Below are 23,334 nucleotides of genomic sequence, written 5' to 3'. Positions count from 1 at the left end.
TTTAAATAAAAAAAGCAGTCACAAATCTTAAGCCCCTGGACACAGAGGCATTCACACCAGGATGCTTAGCAACTTGGGAGAACCCAGACAAGAGAGGGCCTCACAGTGACGAATGATTATGAACATTTATTGATTTCATTAGCATTCATTATGTGTGGGCATGTGTGTGAACATACTCTCTGTGTGTGTGTGTAGGGAAGCAGTATGTGATGGAGTTTTGGTTAATTGGGTTAAATGTGTAATTGAGGAAATGCAAAACATTTGCCTGGCGCCAGGGACATGGTGTTAAATTGTGTACGTTTGTTTGGGACGGTCAGGTTACTCCACGTCAACTTTGTTTTCTTAAAGCAGTAGCAGAGAAGAGAGGGTCAGAGCATCTCGGATCATCTCTCGCGTGCTATTTTGATCGACCTAATTCTGACACTGATTACCTTTACACACATTTTCCTGTATTTGATGAAACTCAAAAAAAACCAAAAACAAAATCACCACTCATAATGTAAGCCTTGTAGCACTTCTTAAATTCCATCGATAATAGTATATGATGTTTTAGCATTAATACATCACCACTGTACTAGTACACGCTAATAATCAAGGTCTTGGGATGAGTAGGACGTCTTGGTAAAGCTGTTCCAACTGTGCAACGCTGGAGTAAGTCTATAAAATGTCAAGATGATGATGTGCATGCAGTCAGATGTGCATAACCGTGTTAACATATAACCGCAATTTCTTTCACGTTACCCACTTTTGCCCCCACGACAGGGAAACGTGATTAATTGATCCGGAATGATGTCTGGATGGTGGTTGAGAATTTGATGATGATTAGTTTTTGATGTTCAGGAGACGTTTTTGCGGTGAGCCTTTGTTGCGGAAGCCACAGACGGAAACTAAGCCTCTGCTTGATTTCACGCCCGTTTCATGCCACATTAGCCGTTAGCGTTTGTTTGGCTGCATTTGTGCATAATGTAAATTCCAAACGAGCTGGTTTTGGAGTGGGGAATATTTATTTAAAAAAAAAAAAAGTCAAAAGTACAGACCTGCACACACTATGGGTCTTTATCCTTCAACTGAGAAGGTAATAATTTTTCCATACATTCATGTTAGTGTGTGCTGTAGAGGAAAGTTAATCCATCTTAATTACTCGGAGCTGTCCGTGTCTGTATTAAACGCGTCCTTTTAGGGTGTTTTTCACTCTTTGTAATTCTCCAGAGGACTGATTGGTGAAATGTGATAATGGTATAAATTGCTCAAGAAAAAGGAAGGAGACAGAAAACAGAAACCGCATCGCTCTCTCGCTCTATCTTTCCTGCTCTCAGTCTGTCTCTCTCTCAAGCTCTCTCGCTCCCTCTTGTTTCCTCTCTTCCCATCCGTCCATCCGTATCTATTGTATATTTGTGTGCTTCTTTTAATTAATTCTTCTGAAAAATGTGTTTTGTAAATTAATGGGTGATGTGACAAAAAGATCATGTCAAGTCTTGGATATTTCTATAATACAGGATGTGCATCATAGTATGCGTTTGCTATTAAACAGCCAGAAAAAAGCAGTGTTTCAAAATGATTGCAATTGTACTTGTTCGTAAAGGATTGAATTTGAAGTTTGTAAAAAAAAAATTGAAAAAGGGAAAAAAAAAACAATTTTTACTCCTTTTCTCATTTTCTTTTGTGCTCTCTCATATGCTTGTGCTCTCTCATTCTGTCTCACATTCCTTCACTCTATCTTGCATGTGCTTGCTTGCGCTCTCTCTCTCTCTCTCTCTCTCTCTCTCTCTCTCTCTCTCTCTCTCTCTCTCTGTCTTGCTTGCTCTCTCCTCCCTTTTTTCTGTCCCATCAGTTCAGTTCTCTCCTCCGTTCAGTTCAGTGGGCCGTTTTAGGCCAAACAATTAGTTATATCAACAAGTTCAACTTTACAATGTGTGAGAACACGCACACACAATACTGTGTTAATGAACATCATAATGAACTACAGTAATAAACTAATAGTGTTACTAATAATAATAATCAGAAGAAGAAGAAATAATGTCCAAATGAACAAGTTGAAGTTTTTTCAAATGCTTTAAAAGACAAAAAAAAAACAAAAATAATAAATGTGAGAAAGTGGGTGTGTTCGCCACCAGGTTTCTGTCTGTCTGTCTCACTGTCTGTCTCTCTCTCTCACATGCGCACGCAGAGGATGTAGGATATACAATGTGTCTGTCAGCAGGGTGGCTATTGAACACACAGGACTGACAAACCCTCCACTTAGCCCAGTGCTGAGAGCGTACAAAAGCTGGGGCCAGGGGTCAGCCACAGGGTTACGGTGGCCACTGGCTTTCTCATGACTCACTCTCTGTGTCTCTCTTCCTGTCTCACTCTGTCTCCCCTCCTCCACTCTGCTTCAGGTTTTTTGGGCTCATTGTCTGAATGGACTCTTCCACTCGGTCATCCTCTTCTGGTTCCCCCTCAAAGCCTTCCAGCATGGTGAGAGCGCGCACACACACACACACACACACACACACACACACACACATGCACGCATGTCTTCTCAGTCAGAGAGTTTTATCTTCTCTAGTCTGCCGCTGGCGTAATTACAAATTCATACCCACCTGGATGGGGTTTAATGTAACGTGTTGTGATGCTTTTTTGCAACAGAAGTGAACACCATGCTGCGCACACTTCGTTTTGTGTCTTTCAATCAGTGCCCAGTGAAGTGCACGCACTCAGGCTTTTAAATACACACGCAGTTGTTCTTGTAGTGCAACTTTCAGTGTACCTCTCCTCATTATCTCAAATGTCTACGTGTGTGTACACATGCACGCACTGGACCACACAACGGCTTTCTAAACAGCGGCATACGCACCCACACTCGTACACAAATATTTATACACATGCGCTCACACCACTACCAATATACTCCTTCAGTTTCACACAACAGGGTTGTTACAGTTCATCACCATTTAGTATTAGAGTGTTGAGCCTATAATTTAAAAAAAGAAATTAACAATTCGACTTCAGGTGTTTGAGTGAACTCTGATCATGGTCAGTCAAGATTTTTTCCGATCACATTTCTTCCATGAAGTTGGCAGGTTTTAATAATGCATCGGACGGTTCTTAACCCAATTTCCAGTCATTTCAGTAATCTCCTTAGTTGTTTTCTTTGCTTGACACAGGCCAATAATTTGACCCTTCTGAAACACAGTAACATCTTTTCCATGAGCGCCGGATACGTCTTCCGACATGTTTGTTTAAGAAATGAGAAGCTACTCACTGCATCAGTTAGGGTTAAAAGAATTGTTGCCAGCTGAAGCACATTAATCACTGCAATAATTTTCTAGTCAAAGGATCTTAAATGTTTGCTTATTTAAATCCAAATGGTGACTTATTTTTGGCCAGGCAGTGTATAATACTATTATAGAGCTATGTGTTTGAAATATCAGCTTTAGGACGCATGCTTTGTTTTGATACAAGCGGTGCAAAATTCTTCGGCTATGTTCACATTACCAGGCTGAAGCGACTCAAATCAGATTTTTTGCCTTAACGTGACACACATCTGATATTTTCAGGACTGTGCAGACACAGAAATCCAGTCTTTTCAATTCAGATTTGAGTCACTTTCGTATGTAGGCCTAGATCGGATATGTATCTGATTTCATGCCTACGTGACATGAAATGAATCGTTCAGATCAGAATTCCTATACACATGCACTGAGCGCCGTCTTCATCAGCCAGCAGCACAGCAAAACAACAATGGGGGAGAGCAACAATAACTGTGAGAACAGCAAAAGCTAACACTCTAGCTTTTTTTTTCCTCCCCTCACATTCTTGACCTGATTATGCACAGCTGACAGACTGTTTGCTGTCTTCCAGAGCAAAATGTGATGCATGCATTAGCTACTAGTGCATCCGTTTAGCGGGGTTTAATACTATGTCATCTTACAGATATGACTTTTTGTTGGTGGTGACGCAGATGACTCGTGCAAAAATGCATCAATGTGTGCAGGCATGCCGCTTCAGAGGACAGACGCATTCACATTACAGTTAGATACAAGTCACTTGTAATTATGAACGTAATCCATCAAGATGGGCAAATCCGATCGAGCAAAAAAAATCAGAACTGAACTATGAGGTTTATAATGTGAACATAACTTTAGGCATTCAGTATGTAAAGAAATACTGTTAAGCAAACATGCCTTCAAAAATAATTAAAATACTTTTTTTTTACATAAAATCTATTATTAAAAGTAGTGCGTGAATAGTAATAAACTAAAACCAATATTTGGTGTGACAGCCCTTTAAAGTTTAGTTTCATCACTTTAAAATGCATCAGTCCTGGCTATGTGTTGTGCAGATTTATAAGGAGATCGGCAGCTACGGGTTGTTTGTTAATTTTTTTAAAAGCATCTTGCAGAATCTGACATGGTTTGTCTGGCGATGTTGATTATCATACTTGCTCCTAAAAAGCCTTAAGTATTTTTTTTTTTAATCTATTTAAGTTATTCCATGAAATTGAGTTATATGAGCTGATAGCCGATGAGATGCGGAGCACAGCGTCGGCTCCAAGCCATGTACGACGAGACTGAGTGGAATAACTGTTTTATTTTACCACATTCACTCACTGGATTTTGAGAAACGGAGCTTTTTTTTTTTGCAAATTCCATCAATAAAACCTTGATCCAAAACGTCCAACAAAATAATTTCCGCTTGGAATGTAAACAAACCGGCGAAATGACGACAGCAATTTGTGAAAAATGCATTAATAATAATTCTTGAAAAATAAGAAAGCTATGTTCTTAGCATCAAATACTTTTATTCTATATTTTGTTGCATTTTTTTGGGTTTTGTTTTCGAGTAGTTTTTATTTCATCCTCAGTTGGTTCAGCAACACGCACCGCCATTTTGTTTTTCTATACTCACAGTATATGAGCTGATAGCCTAGTAGTAGAGTAGCCAATCAGAGCGTGCGATTGCTCATATCAAGTGAATGTGGATAGAATCAAACTAGTGCTGTCAAGCGATTAAAATATTTAATCGCGATTAATGTCGCGACTGTCATAGTTAACTCGCGATTAATCGCACATTTTTGTCTCACAAACCATTGTAATTCTCTTATCAGCATAAAAAAAGTGAATGGGCTTGCTTTGTACCAATGTTTTTTTTTTTTATTGCAGAGCATAACACGTCTTGTCACAGCCACTGACATCCATAACTTCCATATTAGATGAGAAAACCAAGGGATGAAAAATAAAGTGCATATCACTGTGAAAATAAAAAAATATTTTATTTTACTCTTCATTAGTTTCTTGTGAAGAGAAGTATTTGCCATAAAAGAAGAAAAAAAACAGATAACAAAAATAAACACATTCATCATACGTTCAAAAACGTTCATCATAGCGTGGCACTGTATTCTCTAATTCTCACTGCTTATAACTACTGTATACACCTACCCGGTGGAGATGAGCCGGGAAACTGAAGACTGAAGGAACAGGATTGAAAAGTATTTTTCCAGTCTCACCTGTGAAAGGTAATCCCATGTGATCTCGTTTGGACGGTAAACCTGTTGGTACAGTTAAACGCAGCACATGAATGAGGCATCTTTATTCTCGGCTACTGTCTAGACGCTATACCAGAGACGGTTGAAGAATCTCCACTTTGCCCCATCCAATATGGCGGCGAGGATGTTTCTATGTCTATGCCTTTCTCCATCACTCACACGTACTCTTATTGAAGCAGCGCGCGACAAGCCTCAACAGGAACTACGGGTGACTCGCAGGGCCAAATTAGAATTTGCGTTAACGGCACTATTTTTTTTAATCGCGTTAAATTGAGATCGCGTTACCGCGTTATCGCGTTAACTTTGACAGCACTAAATCAAACATAATATCTTGGTGACAAAAACATTTTTGTAACAATGCATTTTCTGTAGCTATGTGAAAAAGAAAAGTGAAGCAAAAGAAATCTGTGATCTAATCAACGTTGTAGTAGTTAACTACAGAGGTGGACAAAGTACCCAACTTCATTACTTAAGTCAAAGTACAGATCCCACTAGTCAAATGTTACTCTGATACAAGTGAAAGTTGTCCAGTCAAATTTTTACTTAAGTTAAAGTACTGACTTTTAAAAATACTTAAGTATTAAGAGTACATTTTCTGTCAAGGCGTCGTTGTATTACTGCTACAACACTTACAAAACCTAATGCTGTTACCAAAGACAGAAATGTGAATTCACAAAATGAACGCATGCTGTGCCATCATGGTGGTTTAACGTTAAGCTAGCTAGTCAGTGAAGCTCCACCTGACATCCTAGCAAACTCTTTTCAAACTTGAAATCGTATTGGGTAGCTAACGCTACTAGAAAACAAAGCTTTCTACATTTTGTTTATTCGGTAAGATTATGCTGAAACATATTTCTGAAAGGACTTCAGATAAGTTAATATTATTCATGTTAGCGTAACTCCGTTTTTCATGCTAACTAACAGTGTCCAAGTTAACTAGCTGTGTGTAAACGTTAGCTGCGGACAAGGCTACGGCAACTTGGTGGGCAAATCCATAGAAAGTCATTTGACTAACCAGACTGCATAGCTATTGCAACATTATCGCTGCCTCTAAAATCACAGACAACTTCGTTGCAAGCTTTCTCTTGGACTAAAACGTTTACACACCTCAATAAGCTTCCGCAGGTTGGATGGCCCTGGGTGTGTGGCATTCCCCAGAAGAACCGCCTCCTTCCATTCTGCCATCAATGGCTCGTGTTCAAATAATGCTGCGGAGAAATCCTTGAACTTGATTTTATATAGTCTATGGACGAGACGTGACCCTAGTGATTACTGACAGGCTGTCTCAGTGTCGCCTGCAAAAAAAACAATCACGTTTTAGAAAAGAAAAAAACATCCACTTTCAAAGCTGCTTCATAGTAACGAGGACCTTGATAGAAATGTAATGGAGTGAAAAGTGCGATATTTCTTTCAAATGTAGTGAAATTAGCCATAAGTTACCTAAAAAAATAAGACTCAAGTAAAGTACAGATACTCAGTGTACTTAAGTACAGTACTCAAGTAAATGTACTTTGTTACTGTCCACCTCTGGTTAACTAAAAGTGGAACATAAATAAAGATTGGAGATTGATTGATTGATTTTTGAATTGGATTTTTAGCATTTTAATGGATACATTTTAATCTGATTACAGTGACATAAGTCTTTGTTATAGCAGACTTTGTGTTTTGTACTGTCTGTGCATTTTTATCCCCTGCTGGCTGAAAGACCCGAAGGGGGATTGTCGTGTCGAAGTCGGTCCGTTCGTCCCGGAAAGGGTTCTCACCTTCTGAAATCAACTTCTTTCACAATTTTTGGAGGAATTTCACAAAACTTGGCAAAAGGCTTTGTTATAGGACAGTAACACGCATATTGCAATTTTGTTTGCAATATATTATACCGAGGGATATTGTGCTCTCAGAGCATTCTTGTTTATATGGAGATCGTACAAACTTCAGATTAATAATAATAAAGCATTTTATTTATAGGTGCCTATCAAGGCATTCAAGGACATCTTGCAACACAATAAAACTCAAACATACAGTGGTAGCAATGCAACATCCAACAATCCAGCAAGGCATAAAGTCACATTTGCAAAGGTCATTAGCGTCCGAGTCTCACACAACAGGCAAGTCTGAAAAGGTGTGTTTTAAGATGGGGTAAGTTTTAAAATTCAGTTGTGTTTACAATTAAATTAATATTCAGATTATTCTGAGCAACACTGCATAATATTTCCATCGACTACAAAAGGGTTTCTTAGGCTGTAAGGTGACAAAAGGTTCCCTGGCAAGGTAGGGCCTTTCTGTTCGAGGTTTTTTTTTCTCCTTTATCCTGTTCAAATTGCCTCGTTCCACTCGAAGCAGCAGTCTGATCTCGGTGTTTAATAGCGGTCATCGAAATGCCAGGGTGGTGCTGTCATTACTAACACTGACTGCTTTCTTACTCGCTCGCACTTGCACTTATTCTGCTATTTCTATCTTGATGCATCTTTTTCTGTGCAGCAGGGAAAGTTGGGATAATATGTAGTTTCTATGTAGCTCCCTAAACTGCACAGGCTTTTAAAGCAGATACGCAGAACCTTAACACTACGTTCACACTGCAGGCTGAAGTGACTCAAATCCGATTTTTTCGCCCATATGTGACCTGTAGCCGATCTTTTATTGACAATATGAACGACACAGATCCGATTTTTTCAAATCCGACCCAGGCCGTTTGGATATGTGGTCCTAATTCCGATTCCTATCCGATCTTTTCATATGCGACTTCAGTCTGAACCGCCAGGTCGCATTCATCCGACTTACACGTCATCAACAAGCCACAAACGTCACTATTCTGCGCTGAAGTAGGCGGCGGGTCTCTCAAAAAAAAAGTTACAACAACATGGCTTTGATATTCCTTTGAACGGAGGTTGCAGTCACTACCCCGCAGAACGCCTGAACCAAAACCCTTGCCCTCTTCCTTCTCAACCTCCTCCTTAACATCAGGCTATTGTGCATGTTCTGGCTCCGTCGCAACAACAACTTCATCATCGCCAGGTACTCCATGCTGGCTACTGTCATACAGGAAACTTTAGGTTACTTCCGTAAACACTGGCCATGCTCACTGCGTGTGACGTCGTCGTATCCTGCAATGCGCATGCGGAACACTTTTAGGTCGCTTTTCGTTCATACTGAGGATCACATACAAGTCGCATATATTTGTTAATGTGAACGACCTCTCAAAAATCGGATTTCACAAAAAAATCGGAATTGAGCGTTAAGCCTTGCAGTGTGAACGTAGTGTTAGTTTTTAAATACATTTTTGAGTGGATAGTATCTCCATCCTTGACTCTTGTATGCTGCATAAATGGGAATAAAAATATGTATATTTTTGAGAGTTAAAATCGACTGCAAAGTTGGCATTGGAGCTGCCCCGCTGAGCCAGCCAGCCCTGAGAGCGTGACGTCACAGCGGTAACCGGTTTTAAGGCCGAGGCCTTTTACAGCTATAGACCAAAGTCATATAAATACAAATGTATGGTGAAGTAAGAAATACCTTTACCGACTTGCTCAACTAAGACTGATTTGACGTCATTGATTGTGGGTTGACTCTCATTAAAACAAGATGGGTGTTATAACTTATGCAACATACATGTACATGCATGCATTTTCACTGATAAAACGTAAAAGGCTAATTAAATAATCAGATGAACTGAGACAATCACATTCTGAAGCAAATTAAATAATCTTATACCGGTAACTTACACACAATACAAGTTACATGTATTAATCTAAATGCAGGTAAACAACGTGATTTTGTTGTTTTCTATCCAAATAAGAGTCGGAGCTTACCCGTCTGTGTTCTCGCTTCTTGAAGGCCGACCTTGTGGCCGATTTGTTTTGAAACAATCTGACTTTCAATTGTTCGTTCAGTTCTCCATTCATTCACTTCCACGTAAGGGCGAGATGGCAGCAATATCCAGTTTAGAAATAAGACAGCTGCTCCACTCATTCTCTATCTTGTCCATATGGAGTACTCCGCTGTTACTGCTTGGCTCAGGCAATTACTAAAACCCAGGACGGAACGGGATGTCACCCGTTTTAGCAACGACCATGGGGAGGTCACTGCCCAAGTGATGTGTCACATCCCATTCCATCCTAGATTTTAGCAACAACCCTCAGCTCACTCTGGGAGGACTGGTGCAACTGAACTTTCCTTTTTAAATAAATAAAATACTTTCCTTTTCTTGTTTTCCTTTAATTGTTGATACTGCGCCCTCTTTCAATACGGGCTTAGAGCCAAAGCTCGTCAACAGATCAGAGGTTTCGTACGAGTCTTCAGTAAAATGTGCAGAGCAGAGGAGAGACCACTTTGTAGGCGCCCAATGTGCCCGTGAACTTCTCGCAAAACGCGTCCAAATCTTTGCAGCTTGAACATTCTTGGAACATGAATGCAACGTAAATCCACCTTCTGTCATGTTGCTGCACCGGCCAGCAACACATCTACAGTTAGGTCCATAAATATTTAGACAGAGGCAACATTTTTCTAATTTTGGTTCTGTACATTACCACAATGAATTGTGAACAAAACAATTCAGATGCAGTTGTTCAGACTTTCAGCTTTAATTCAGTGGGTTGAACAAAATGATTGCATAAAAATGTGAGGAACTAAAGCATTTTTTAAACACAATCCCTTCATTTCAGGGGCTCAAAAGTAATTGGACAAATTAAATAATTGTAAATAAAATGTTCATTTCTAATACTTGGTTGAAAACCCTTTGTTGGCAATGACTGCCTGAAGTCTTGAACTCATGGACATCACCAGACGCTGTGTTTCCTCCTTTTTAATGCTGTGCCAGGCCTTTACTTCAGCAGTTTTCAGTTGCTGTTTGTTTGTGGGTCTTTCTGTCTGAAGTTTAGTCTTTAACAAGTGAAATGCATGCTCAATTGGGTTGAGATCAGGTGACTGACTTGGCCATTCAAGAATATTCCGCTTCTTTGCTTTAATAAACTCCTGGGTTGCTTTGGCTTTATGTTTTGGGTCATTGTCCATCTGTATTATGAAACGCCGACCAATCAGTTTGGCTGGATTTGAGCACACAGTACGTCTCTGAATACCTCAGAATTCATCCGGCTGCTTCTGTCCTGTGTCACATCATCAATAAACACTAGTGACCCAGTGCCACTGGCAGCCATGCATGCCCAAGCCATCACACTGCCTCCGCCGTGTTTTACAGATGATGTGGTATGCTTTGGATCATGAGCTGTACCACGCCTTCGCCATACTTTTTTCTTTCCATCATTCTGGTAGAGGTTGATCTTGGTTTCATCTGTTCAAAGAATGTTCTTCCAGAACTGTGCTGGCTTTTTTAGATGTTTTTTAGCAAAGTCCAATCTAGCCTTTTTATTCTTGAGGCTTATGAGTGGCTTGCACCGTGCAGTGAACCCTCTGTATTTACTTTCATGCAGTCTTCTCTTTATGGTAGATTTGGATATTGATGCGCCCACCTCCTGGAGAGTGTTGTTCACTTGGTTGGCTGTTGTGAAGGGGTTTCTCTTCACCATGGAAATTATTCAGCGATCATCCACTACTGTTGTCTTCTGTGGGCGTCCAGGTCTTTTTGCATTGATGAGTTCACCAGTTCTTTCTTTCTTTCTTTCTTTCTTTCTTTCTTTCTTTCTTTCTTTCTTTCTCTCTCTCTCTCTCTCTCTCTCTCTCTCTCTCAGGATGTACCAAACTGTAGATTTTGCCACTCCTAATATTGTAGCAACTTCTCGGATTGGTTTTTTTCTGTTTTCGCAGCTTAAAGGAATACGCCACCCCCAAGTGAAATTGAGTCAGTCCCTGCAGTCCCTAGAGTTGGATGAGTGAGCCAAAGCGTTTTGTAGCCGACCCAGCCATTGTCCTGATCTGGAAACGTCCCGGTTAGCTTTAGCTTAGCGTAGTTGCTGTAATCCGGCGTGTCCAGCTAGCATTGTCGTTGCAAAAGTGAATCAAATAACTCAAGATTTTTTATAATTATTTCTCATGACCTGTACATTCACATCGAGTACACATATCAATGCAAATTAACACGAAGGGGTTTACTAGACCAATTTATATATGGAACTATTTTCGGCCACAGCACAGGCAAAGCACCGCTGCAGGCACAAAGACACCACGCAGCACCACAACTTCCGTCAATACACCAGTGTTACCAGGGAAACCAGGGTTTTCAGGCGCTGCGTGGTGTCTTTGCGCCTGCAGCGGTGCTTTGCCTGTGCTGTGGCTGAAAATAGTTCCATATATAAATTGGTCTAGTAAATCCCTTCGTGTTAATTTGCATTGATATGTGTACTCGATGTGAATGTACAGGTCATGAGAAATAATTATAAAAAATCTTGAGTTATTTGATTCACTTTTGCAACGACAATGCTAGCTGGACACGCCGGATTACAGCGACTACGCTAAGCTAAAGCTAACCGGGACGTTTCCAGATCAGGACAATGGCTGGGTCGGCTACAAAACGCTTTGGCTCACTCATCCAACTCTAGGGACTGCAGGGACTGACTCAATTTCACTTGGGGGTGGCGTATTCCTTTAAGGATGGCTTGTTTCATCTGCATGGAGAGCTCCTTTGACCGCATGTTTTCTTCATAGCAAAATCTTCCAAATGCAAGCACCACACCTCAGATCAACTCCAGGCCTTTTATCTGCTTAATTGAGAATGACATAACAAAGGAATTGCCCACACCTGCCCATGAAATAGCCTTTGAGTCAATTGTCCAATTATTTTTGGCCCCTTTAAAAACAGGGTGGCACATGTTAAGGAGCTGAAACTCCTAAACCCTTCATCCAATTTTAATGTGGATACCCTCAAATGAAAGCTGAAAGTCTGGACTTTATGTACATGTCCATTATATAACTATAACTTGAATATGTTTCAGTAAACAGGTAAAAAAAAAAAACAATTTGTGTCAGTGTCCAAATATATATGGACCTAACTGTACGTGGCATGGCGATAAATTAGCTCAAAATGGAGGATCGGAGTTGCAGTCAGCTCTGTGTTTTAGTATAGCAGAAATGGTGATGAAACCGATAGACTTCCTGCTGTGACGTTATGGACGTCAAGGTCATTCACTCAGACCGCTACCTATATGAATCATTTTAATCATAAAAATTACTATATTAGATTTATTGTTAATGCTTAAAACTATTCCTGTGCCATTCTTGAGGTCTCAAGGCATTTATAAACGAAAGTGAGGCCATGGCTCTGTGTATATGCTTTAAGGATGACTGAGAAGAGATGATGTTCTTTCTGTTATCTTTACATGTATAGTTCAGTCATATAGCCTTGTGGGGCAGCACTGGATTGTGGGTAGTGTCCTGTCTGTGGCCTCTCATCCCCCTGGCTGTGGAAATGTTTCCAATCAACTGCTCAGAGCTGTTTTTCTGAAGATTTTTATCTTGAAGTTGCTTGTCTTAATATAGAGCCTTATATTAGACTCTTCACCAAACCTGTGTGTGTGTGCCCTGTACATCAGAGTAAAAAGCTTTTCGTGTTTATTCTCCTCTCACAGATATGGTCTTCGGGAACGGAAAAACTCCAGACTATCTGCTCCTGGGGAACATGGTGTACACAGTGAGTGTAGTGTGATTCTATGAGGCTTCCGGACCCCGATTTTGTGTCCTCATGCTGAGACCCTCAAGCCCTTACAAAGCATCTGTGTCCCCTGCTCATGTCTTATCCGCTGTCCTTACTGTCATGCTGAGAAATGTTCTTGGGTACTGCAGTACTGAGAGGTTTAAGGGAGGATTAATCTTCCCTCTGTTTCTGTATGAAAAGGAGCAAATCTCAAATGCATGTCTACGTATGTACGGCAATTGATGGTCTATATTTTGCAAAGGCAAGTTAAGAAGTAAGACGACGTGTTGTCATGTGTGTTGCAGTTTGTGGTGATCACTGTGTGTCTGAAGGCAGGCTTGGAGACCTCCTCCTGGACCATGGTAAGGGTTTGTCCATGCACTGCTCCTCCTTTATTCTAACATGCTCCTCCTCTCCATCTCATTAATAATGTGCTGATGTCATGAGAGAACTCATTTGACCTTTAAAGGGGAACTGAAGGCAGATTTTTTTTTTTTTTTATCATCAAAATTCTATTTATCTCATTTTATTAAATATAGGAATGCATTTTTGATAGCTGTTTTGTCACTGCTATAGCAAGTTATGAGTGTTTGAAATGTGCTATGTAATATATAGCATTGTGCCCTGTGTCCGAAATCGCTTACTCGTTCACTACTCGCTATATAGGGAATTACTAAATAGAGGACTAATATAGTGAGCTCATTGGTAAAATAAAAAAACGCTTTCGGACACTAGTCCGTTGCGCTGGTATTTATGTCATTACTGCCGCACAATTTAAACATGCCAGATCAGTCGGCTGGTGGGTTTTCAAAATAATAAATACATGCATGTGTTTGTGATAAATTCATATTATACTGAGCACATTTCCCACATTAATCAGTACAAAGCACCTGCATCTTTCATTTTTTTAAAAATCAAGTCTGAATACTTTCTTCTTTGCCGCTGCCTTATATTAAATCAAATTTGAGACTTTTAATTTGATTTCTTTTAGCGCGACCGCAATGCACGATATTGCTTTGGTTAGTGACCATCGTGGTACACTAATTTCCGTGATGCATTGTGGGATACTTTGAGTGCACTATATAGGGTGTAAATAATCCTTACTAAGGTTTTGGACAGCACTACAAAATGGCGTCCCCACTATGTAGTGCCCTATATAGTGAGTAGGGAGCGATTTCGGACGCGGGTTGTCAAAAGACGCGCGCGCCCTCTTTCGAATACTGATGTAATCAAGCCAGAAGTTTTGTTTGTGTTAGCAATCAGGAAAGTTTGAAAAAAGTAGGCAGTAATCGTCATTTAAACTCGTTTTTGTGCAATATTTTGTTTGGAAAACAGTTTGCAAAATGGCGGCGCTGACACTTCACATTTCAAAGTCTCGCACAAGTCTCGTGAACATCGCGCGGATAAGCGACGCCTGCCGTGGACCAAATGAACTAAATTCAACATGGCTAAAAACCGAATAGGCCGATAGGTATCATATTTAATTGCAATTAGTTTCCAATACGAGTCACGATACAAGGTTACTAAAACCAAAAACTTAATTGAATAACACGTTAATTAAGAAATAAAGCAAGTTTAAGAATGACTTCAGTTTTCCTTTGAGAGAGAATTGGATGTTTAGCTCCTTTCAGTCAAAAGTTTTATTTTGGTAGTAGGGTTAGGCATAAATTCACAATGCAATTTTGAGCGGTTTTGTACAGACCAGCCCTAGCCTGGGAAATCCCATGCTGCTTTGCACAATCGTTCCGATCTGAAAAGACAGCATGGAAACTATGGTCTAAAGGCTCGCCTGAGTTAGGGAGCCAATCAGAGAGTGGGGAGGGGTGGAAAGACGGTGACGCGTACTACTCGACAAACGGAAGCTTGTAGTTTATTTGGGACTGTTTACGGATCACATTTAACATGGCGGCGAGCGATACGAACCAAACTTTCGATCAAGCTTTAGACACTGTTCTGAATAGTTTAGAGCGAAAGTTTGTTTTAAAAAAAAGAACAGCGTTTGGCGTTTCAGTCTTTCTTCGTCGCTCGAACTACGTCACCGGGTACAACTGCCATGATTGGCCATGGGCTACGTATACGCCAAATGATAGACATTCGCAATGTCCAATAAACGGCCGTTGACAATCGTAAACCATACCTCCCCTACGAGAAATTCAATAGGCGGATTCCAGACCACATTTCACTTGTGATATGGTCTGGTGTTAACCAGACTAGACCAGCCCCTTTTTCACACCAAATCATCTGATCTGTCTGAATGAAATCCATTTGTTTGACCTACATTTCTATTAAGAAATGGATTTTAATCTTGTCTTTTTGTGTAGTCATGTTTCAATTATGGATCTGCAGTTGATCAATGTGTGTAGTTTAATAATGTAAAACAACCCGGATTATTTTAATAGATTTTAATTTCTTGTCAGTTATTTAAAAGCACTTTTTCTCAAGGTTAAGTGTTACACGGCTTTGTTGAATTCTCGATTCTGATTGGTCAGTTGCAGCATTCTGTTGTCTGCTCTGGACCATGTCGTTAGCGAAAGCAATAAAATCATTTGCCGCAAAATATTGATTCAAAAATGATCTCTCGATGTAATAAACGAGATAATGTAAAGCAAGCTGGTCATTATTACGAAGTAAATCTCTTCAGGATCATTTATCAGTGTTTCCCCAAAGTTTACTGTTTTTTTGGGGGGGCCTGGATGAGGATGGGCACCTGCAGGGCCCCTCCCCACGGCTCCTATTAGAGAGCATTAGGACTTGAAGAAACAGTTAAAGGAGTCATATTTAAGTCTTCACATTTATTTCAGAACAATAATTGGAAAAAAAAATGTACCAACGGAACTGCACTCCTGTTTTTTTTGTTTTGTTTTTTTCTCTTCCCCCGGACCTTAAAATGTGTGTTTATGGGGCGGGGTACCATGATACCAATATGATGGTATCAAAAGGGGAAACGCTGTTTGTCCCTTACTTGCATTCATTATCCTTTACTTAACAAATTGCTTTCAAGTATCTCTACTGTTACTTGTATATTTAGGATTTTTATCGTTGCAAATTGTCTCATGTCTGCACAGATGTAAGAAAAGTAAATAATAAATAACGATTAAGTGTACAGGCTGTGGATAACATGATTATTTGTCATAAAATCCAAGAGTCTGTTCTATTTCTTTAAATGTGATGACAGATTCAATCCATAAATTATACTGTAGACACCATAATATGCTGTTTGCATGACCACTTAATTCACATATAAGTGTGGAAATCAGATAATGATTATATTATTAGCAAATGTAAGCATTTTGACAAGACTTTGTTCTTTTTTTTAATTGTTTTTTATATACAGTTTAGTCATATAGCCATTTGGGGCAGCATTGGATTATGGGTAGTGTTCTTTGGCATCTACTCCTCTCTGTGGCCGCTTATACCTCTGGCTCCAGATATGTCAGGAGAGGTAAGACACACACACACACACACACACACACACACACACACACACACACACACACAACCCTGTTCCTATTCTTTTCCCTAGTACTGGCTCTAACTTCAGACAGCACGACGTGCACGGGCGCGCGCACTCTCAGACCACCCTCTCGTTCCCTCAGGCAGGACACCGTGTTTACACTAATCAGAGCATTGTGAACCTCCTGCACTCTGGGGCTGAGGGTTGCATAAAGCGCACACCTCTGTAAGACCTCAGGCGGTGCTGTATTTGTCCTCCGTTCTCACCTCATGCTTACTTATTGGGCCCTTTTAAGCCCTATTAGTGTCACCTTTATGAACATGAAAACATTTAAGCACTATCTGGGCTATCTGTACATTCCTGAACTGGAAGCTGAACTGCAAATAAAAACACGGCAGCCTCATTCACTCATTTTTACCTTGTAATCATGCATACTGTTGCTGATGTGACTTACCGTATATTAATTACACTACCGTTCAAAAGTTTGGGGTCACCCAGACAATTTTGTGTTTTCCATGAAAAGTCACACTTTTATTTACTACCATAAGTTGTAAAATGAATAGAAAATATAGTCAAGACATTTTTCTGGCCATTTTGAGCATTTAATCGACCCCACAAATGTGATGCTCCAGAAACTCAATCTGCTCAAAGGAAGGTCAGTTTTATAGCTTCTCTAAAGAGCTCAACTGTTTTCAGCTGTGCTAACATGATTGTACAAGGGTTTTCTAATCATCCATTAGCCTTCTGAGGCAATGAGCAAACCCATTGTACCATTAGAACACTGGAGTGAGAGTTGCTGGAAATGGGCCTCTATACACCTATGGAGATATTGCACCAAAAACCAGACATTTGCAGCTAGAATAGTCATTTAGCACATTAGCAATGTATAGAGTGGATTTCTGATTAGTTTAAAGTGATCTTCATTGAAAAGAACAGTGCTTTTCTTTCAAAAATAAGGACATTTCAAAGTGACCCCAAACTTTTGAACGGTAGTGTATATATGCGCACTTGGAGAATGCAGAACAATCTCAGTATAAACTTCCAGTTTACTGATCCCTAAAAGAACTACGGCTGCACTTGAGCTTGCATTGTAAAAACAGCACTCTGCTCATTCTTCTTCCTGACTTTCTCTCACCTGCGTTTCTCTTTGATATTTTCAATCTTTCTGTTCTTTTAAGCAATGCCGTGCGTTATTTTCTTCTCCCTGTCTTTCTCTGGCTGTACAAATGATGCCCCAGGTGTCCTGCAACCTAATATTGTACCAGCTATTACCATAGTAACAGTAGTACAAAAGATCACACTGAACATTTCAGAGTACACATCTAAGGGTGTACTCAGACCAGGATAGTTCGATAGTTCACTTGCTTTGATCCGAACCAAATGGTTTTTTTTTTATTTTTTCATTTTGGTGTGGTTCGCTTTCACACTGTACATTTTAGTAAGCGGACCAAAATCTGTCAACAAAGCCACGCGCCCTGAGGTCATTCAGCTATTGGTCAGAGATGACACGCGCACAAAGCGTTAAGTTCAAAAGTAGTCACGGAGGCTTTCCGTGCTGTTATTCTTTTTAATGTCATCAAAGCTATATGTTTTTTCCAGTTTTTACTGTTTTCACAATTGTGCGATTACTATGCTGGTGTACAAGTAATTTATCAACGACGACGACAAAGGGCAAGGCGGCTACGGAGGATAGCGCTGATGAGCGCACATCATGTTGTGACCGTTCTGGCTCTTCACGCAAGACGGAGGAGGTATGTGTCGGGATATTCGCCTTATCCATCGTAATAGATGAATTTCTTTTTTGCGTCACTAGTACTGCCACTTTTTGAAAGAATGTCCCCGATTTTAATGTAGGTCTGACGGAGTTTCTTCACTTTTAGCCGACATTGTTCTGGGGAGCGCGTGAACCCCTTCTCCTTCATTTTCTCACTGACTACGTTTACATGCACGTCCAAATCGAGCTGCTGTTGGTAATCGAGCAAAGGGTCCCAGCAGGGGTGCCAGAGAAATCCAATCCTACATGCACAAGTGAAATCGGGCTATTGTGCAAGGTGCATTGTGCACCCGAGCCACACGTGGCGCTACACGCCCCATCGTGTTGGTACACTTCCGGTTGTCGTCATGAAGAAGAGCTATAGTGTTGCCAGATACTGCTGACGTTTTCCAGCCCAAAACATGTTCAAATCCGCTAAAATGCACTTAAAACCCCCAATCTGGCAACACTAGCAGTTCCGTGTTCAAGCTGTTAGGCTTGCTCTTACAGACTATGGCTACAAACTGTCCAGCGCAGACCACTGTTTTGTAAGACAACTTATTTTGCACAATAATATTTTTCTAAAGTCCATTTTTTGCTTACAAAAAATATTTTTTTTTGCTTACAATTTAACTTATGTCTTAATAAACTTTTGTTTTTATTGACATTCTTCAGATGTTGGACATATATACAAATACAATGACTTGTTTATGTACACAATTCACAGCTATGCAACAGCTGTACAGATGTATTTGGTGATACAGTAAGTGAGCTAAATTTTAACAGTGCAAACAATCCCACAAAAGGAAAAGATTCATGCCGTTGTCATGCCGACCGAGGCTGTTGTGTTTCCCGCTTGTGGTCTCGTCACTCGTCACTTCCGGAAGTAGCTCGACAACTAGCTCGATAGGGTTTACATGCACAAAGTAGCTCAGCAGAAATCGCATAAACTAGGTCGTGTAGCTCGATTCCGAGAAATCAAGTTCGGTTCAATTTCAGCCGAATTAAGGTGTATACATGGCATTTTGAACTTTGATTTCAGTCGAGCAACGGCAGAAATTCGATTCTCTCTATGTGCATGTAAACGTAGTGACAGAATACAGCAAACACGTCAGCATTTTTGTGTGTTCTCTCCAAAAGTTCAGATATGTGGACATCTGCCCATATATCCACAAGGGTACGCGTTTCTTCCTCGGCCCACGTTTGCCCCCTACTCATTTTTTGTACTCTGTAGTCTAGCCTACCACTGGTCGAATGACTGAACGACTGTTGTAAGGTTCCCTTGACAACCGAAACAGTGTTTGCACTTTGCGGTGGAGTGTCAAGACTCTGTTTCCCATAATGCTCGACAAATGACGGAAGCTCCCGAGGTACAAAAAAGCAAAACTCTCGGATTAGGTCCGGTCTGCTTTCACACCTCCAAAAGGTCCGTACCAGAGTTCCTTTGGTCCGGACCGAGTCCGACCTTGCAGCTCGGTCTCGGTCCGCTTGTTTGGTCCGGACCAGAGTTCGGTGGTTTGTATTCAGACCAACCCAAAAGGTCTGGACCAAGGGAAATTTGGTTTGTTTGGTCGTTTGGTCCGGACCAAACAACGTAGGTGTGAATACTCCCTAAGATGCTTTGTTTCACTGGGATTCAAACTCATGATCTCCAGATTACGTTTCTGTTGCGCCACTCGGGAGCAGATGTATTAATTTTATATATTGGTCCGCTCTTGCGTACTTTGTCTTAGTGCTGACAGTAAAATGTTTGTTAAATTCTAAAAAAAGGTTATTTTAAAAAAAAAAGTTATTCACAATAACTAAAAAGTTAGCAACGCAGTTCTACTATCAAACAGTTCGAAAAATTTAAAAAGAGAAAAAATCCATGTTTCAGAAGATGAGGAAATTAGACACAATGTCGTCTGGCCCATTTTCAGAGTTCCAAACGTCCTGGTGGTCACACACGTTCTTCTGGGACGCACTTTATATTGTAAATGTTTTTCTTTTTGGCATAATTGAAAATGAAAGAACTGTGCTAGAAGCTAGTGAAGGCTGTGTGTGTTGTGGTGCTGTAATAAAGCTGTGTAATGTGCCCACTAAATGAGAACATCTGGACGAAGTTCAGCTCGCCCTCAGGAACTGCACAGAGACTTACTCATCACCCAGCCAGAGCATAACTGCAATCAACACCACTGTCATCATAACACCTTCTCTGTTCTCACACACACGCTTTGTGAATGTCACACATCTGCTCAGCTGTTTCTCTGCAGCTGAATTCGGCTGCCAACAGACACGCATGAGCTCCCTCTTCATCAGCTCCCCTCCTCAGCACGTTTCTCAGCCGTGAAGAGGAGAAAGACACTGATCAAACACAGCCAGAGTGAAGAAAGATAGAAATGAGAACAGAATGGTGCCATGTGACAGACCGGATTTGAATGTAGTGATGGAGAAAGGATATGAGGGAACTTGGCGATGGAGGGCTTTGATGTGAGAACTTCTGCTGGAACGATTTGGTTTAAACCCCTGTATTGAATCAGAATGGCTTTTATTCAGGTGTGGGTCTCTCGCTCACTCTTTCTTTCTCACTTTCTTTGTGTGTGTGTGTTTGAACGGTTGACACCAGACATCAGGATAACCCTCTTTGATCAATAATTCCACGTGAAGCCCAATTTGGCTGTCCATATAACACTGCCTCGCATCATTCACTCAGTGTGTTTGTGTGCATGTCTCGGCTGCTTGTTCTAGTGTTAAATTGCATTAAGGCAAACTCTGGTGGGTTTTTTTTTTTTTAAATCCGGCATTTACACAACTTGTCATCGGTGCTACTATTTCTATCAGCTGTGTTGATGAGTACAGTAGAACAGGAATGTTTTGGTGGGCTACTCCAGTCTACACATCCTGTACACAGAATTCAGCCCTGTGCAATATTTGCTAGGGATGTCCCGATCCGATCACGTGATCGGAAATCGGGCCCGATCACATGGTTTCAGACTCGATCGGAATCGGGCATTGCCTCCCGATCAGGGATCGGATATATATCTATATAATATATTCTCATTTTTAACACATCAATAGCTATGCGTTGGCACAGAGTGAGACCAGACCTCTTGTCTCAACACAGCAACATCAACGCGTGCGGCATGACATCACTTTGTAGCGGAGACGCTACTGGTTATTGGCTGCCTGTTGCCGGCAAAGTTGAACACGGAAGCAGTTCGAAGCGGAAAGCAAAGCATGAGATCATTTTTTTTTTTTCGTTGGATGACAAAAGAAACGGGCTCAAACCTGAAAGGGTAGAAATGCTTGTTTTCATCAAGAAAAACGTTCATTTCCTTAATTGAAATTACTGTACACCACTGTGAGATGTGTTCTTAAAAGCAAATTACCGGCACTGTGGCACTTTTTTTTTTTTTTTTAATTTGTTTACATTCCTGCCAGGTATTTTAAGGTTATTTTTTTAAATTTGTTATTTATTGTTGAAACTGCCTCACGTAAGTGCTCTGTTTGCTAATGGAGTTGTTGGATGTTAAAATAAGGTGTTAAATAAAAAATGAGGAACATCCTGGATCCGTTTCTTTCCTTGTCTTTATTTTTTATGGATTATAAGAAGTATCGGATCGGGACTCGGTATCGGCAAATACTCAATCAAATGATCGGTATCGGATCGGAGGGCAAAAAAACCTGATCGGGACATCCCTAATATTTGCCTTTAATTACTCTGGTCAGAATTAAGGGTTTATTATTGTGCAGTTTTTCTGCTTTGTATGTCTAATTTGTCACAAGGCAGCTATATAATATGCATATAATTATAAGTGTTTAGTACAGTGGAATACAGTGGAATATGTTTATATTGAATTTATATCCTTTAGGCAGTTAAGAAAGACTGATTACATGTATGCATCAACGAAATCGAGGTATTAGTTGTGTAAATGTGGCGGTATGGTGGTTGGAGATGACTGTACAACTGTAGTGTATTTACAGTGGTGCTTGAAAGTTTGTGAACCCTTTAGAATTTTCTATATTTCTGCATAAATATGACCTTAAAACATCAGATTTTCACACAAGTCCTAAAAGTAGATAAAGAGAACCCAGTTAAACAAATGAGACAAAAATATTATTCTTGGTCATTTATTTATTGAGGAAAATGATCCAATATTACATATCTGTGAGTGGCAAAAGTATGTGAACCTCTAGGATTAGCAGTTAATTTGAAGGTGAAATTAGAGTCAGGTGTTTTCAATCAATGGGATGACAATCAGGTGTGAGTGGGCACCCTGTTTTATTTAAAGAACAGGGATCTATCAAAGTCTGATCTTCACAACACGTTTGTGGAAGTGTATCATGGCACGAACAAAGATTTCTGAGGACCTCAGAAAAAGCGTTGTTGATGCTCATCAGGCTGGAAAAGGTTACAAAACCATCTCTAAAGAGTTTGGACTCCACCAATCCACAGTCAGACAGATTGTGTACAAATGGAGGAAATTCAAGACCATTGTTACCCTCTCCAGGAGTGGTCGACCAACAAAGATCACTCCAAGAGCAAGGCGTGTAATAGTCACAAAGGACCCCAGGGTAACTTCTGAGCAACTGAAGGCCTCTCTCACATTAGCTAATGTTCATAAGTCCACCATCAGGAGAACACTGAACAACAATGGTGTGCATGGCAGGGTTGCAAGGAGAAAGCCACTGCTCTCCAAAAAGAACATTGCTGCTTGTCTGCAGTTTGCTAAGGATCATGTGGACAAGCCAGAAGGCTATTGGAAAAATGTTTTGTGGACAGAGGAGACCAAAATAGACCTTTTTGGTTTAAATGAGAAGCGTTATGTTTGGAGAAAGGAAAACACTGCATTCCAGCATAAGAACCTTATCCCATCTGTGAAACATGGTGGTGGTAGTATCATGGTTTGGGCCTGTTTTGCTGCATCTGGGCCAGGACGGCTTGCCATCACTGATGGAACAATGAATTCTGAATAAACCAGTGAATTCTAAAGGAAAATGTCAGGACATCTGTCCATGAACTGAATCTCAAGAGAAGGTGG

At 40.5% G+C, this 23,334-nt stretch overlaps 1 protein-coding gene across 2 annotated transcripts in view; it reads left to right on the top strand.

Annotated features, from left to right (window-relative positions):
- Window positions 1–23,334, top strand: part of atp8a1 (ATPase phospholipid transporting 8A1) — a 318,944-nt gene that overhangs the window by 269,402 nt on the left and 26,208 nt on the right. For both annotated transcript variants that reach the window (XM_060928098.1, XM_060928097.1), the window contains exons 29-32: window positions 2,379–2,457; window positions 13,042–13,103; window positions 13,412–13,468; window positions 16,441–16,548. In XM_060928098.1, coding sequence (XP_060784081.1) covers window positions 2,379–2,457; window positions 13,042–13,103; window positions 13,412–13,468; window positions 16,441–16,548 — 306 coding nt within the window. The remainder of the gene's footprint in view (window positions 1–2,378; window positions 2,458–13,041; window positions 13,104–13,411; window positions 13,469–16,440; window positions 16,549–23,334) is intronic.

Source organism: Neoarius graeffei, chromosome 8 (assembly GCF_027579695.1).
Source record: "Neoarius graeffei isolate fNeoGra1 chromosome 8, fNeoGra1.pri, whole genome shotgun sequence".
NCBI classification, from domain to species: domain Eukaryota; kingdom Metazoa; phylum Chordata; class Actinopteri; order Siluriformes; family Ariidae; genus Neoarius; species Neoarius graeffei.
The sequence above is the reverse complement of the archived record's forward strand: the minus strand, read 5'-3'. Positions and strand labels throughout refer to the sequence as shown.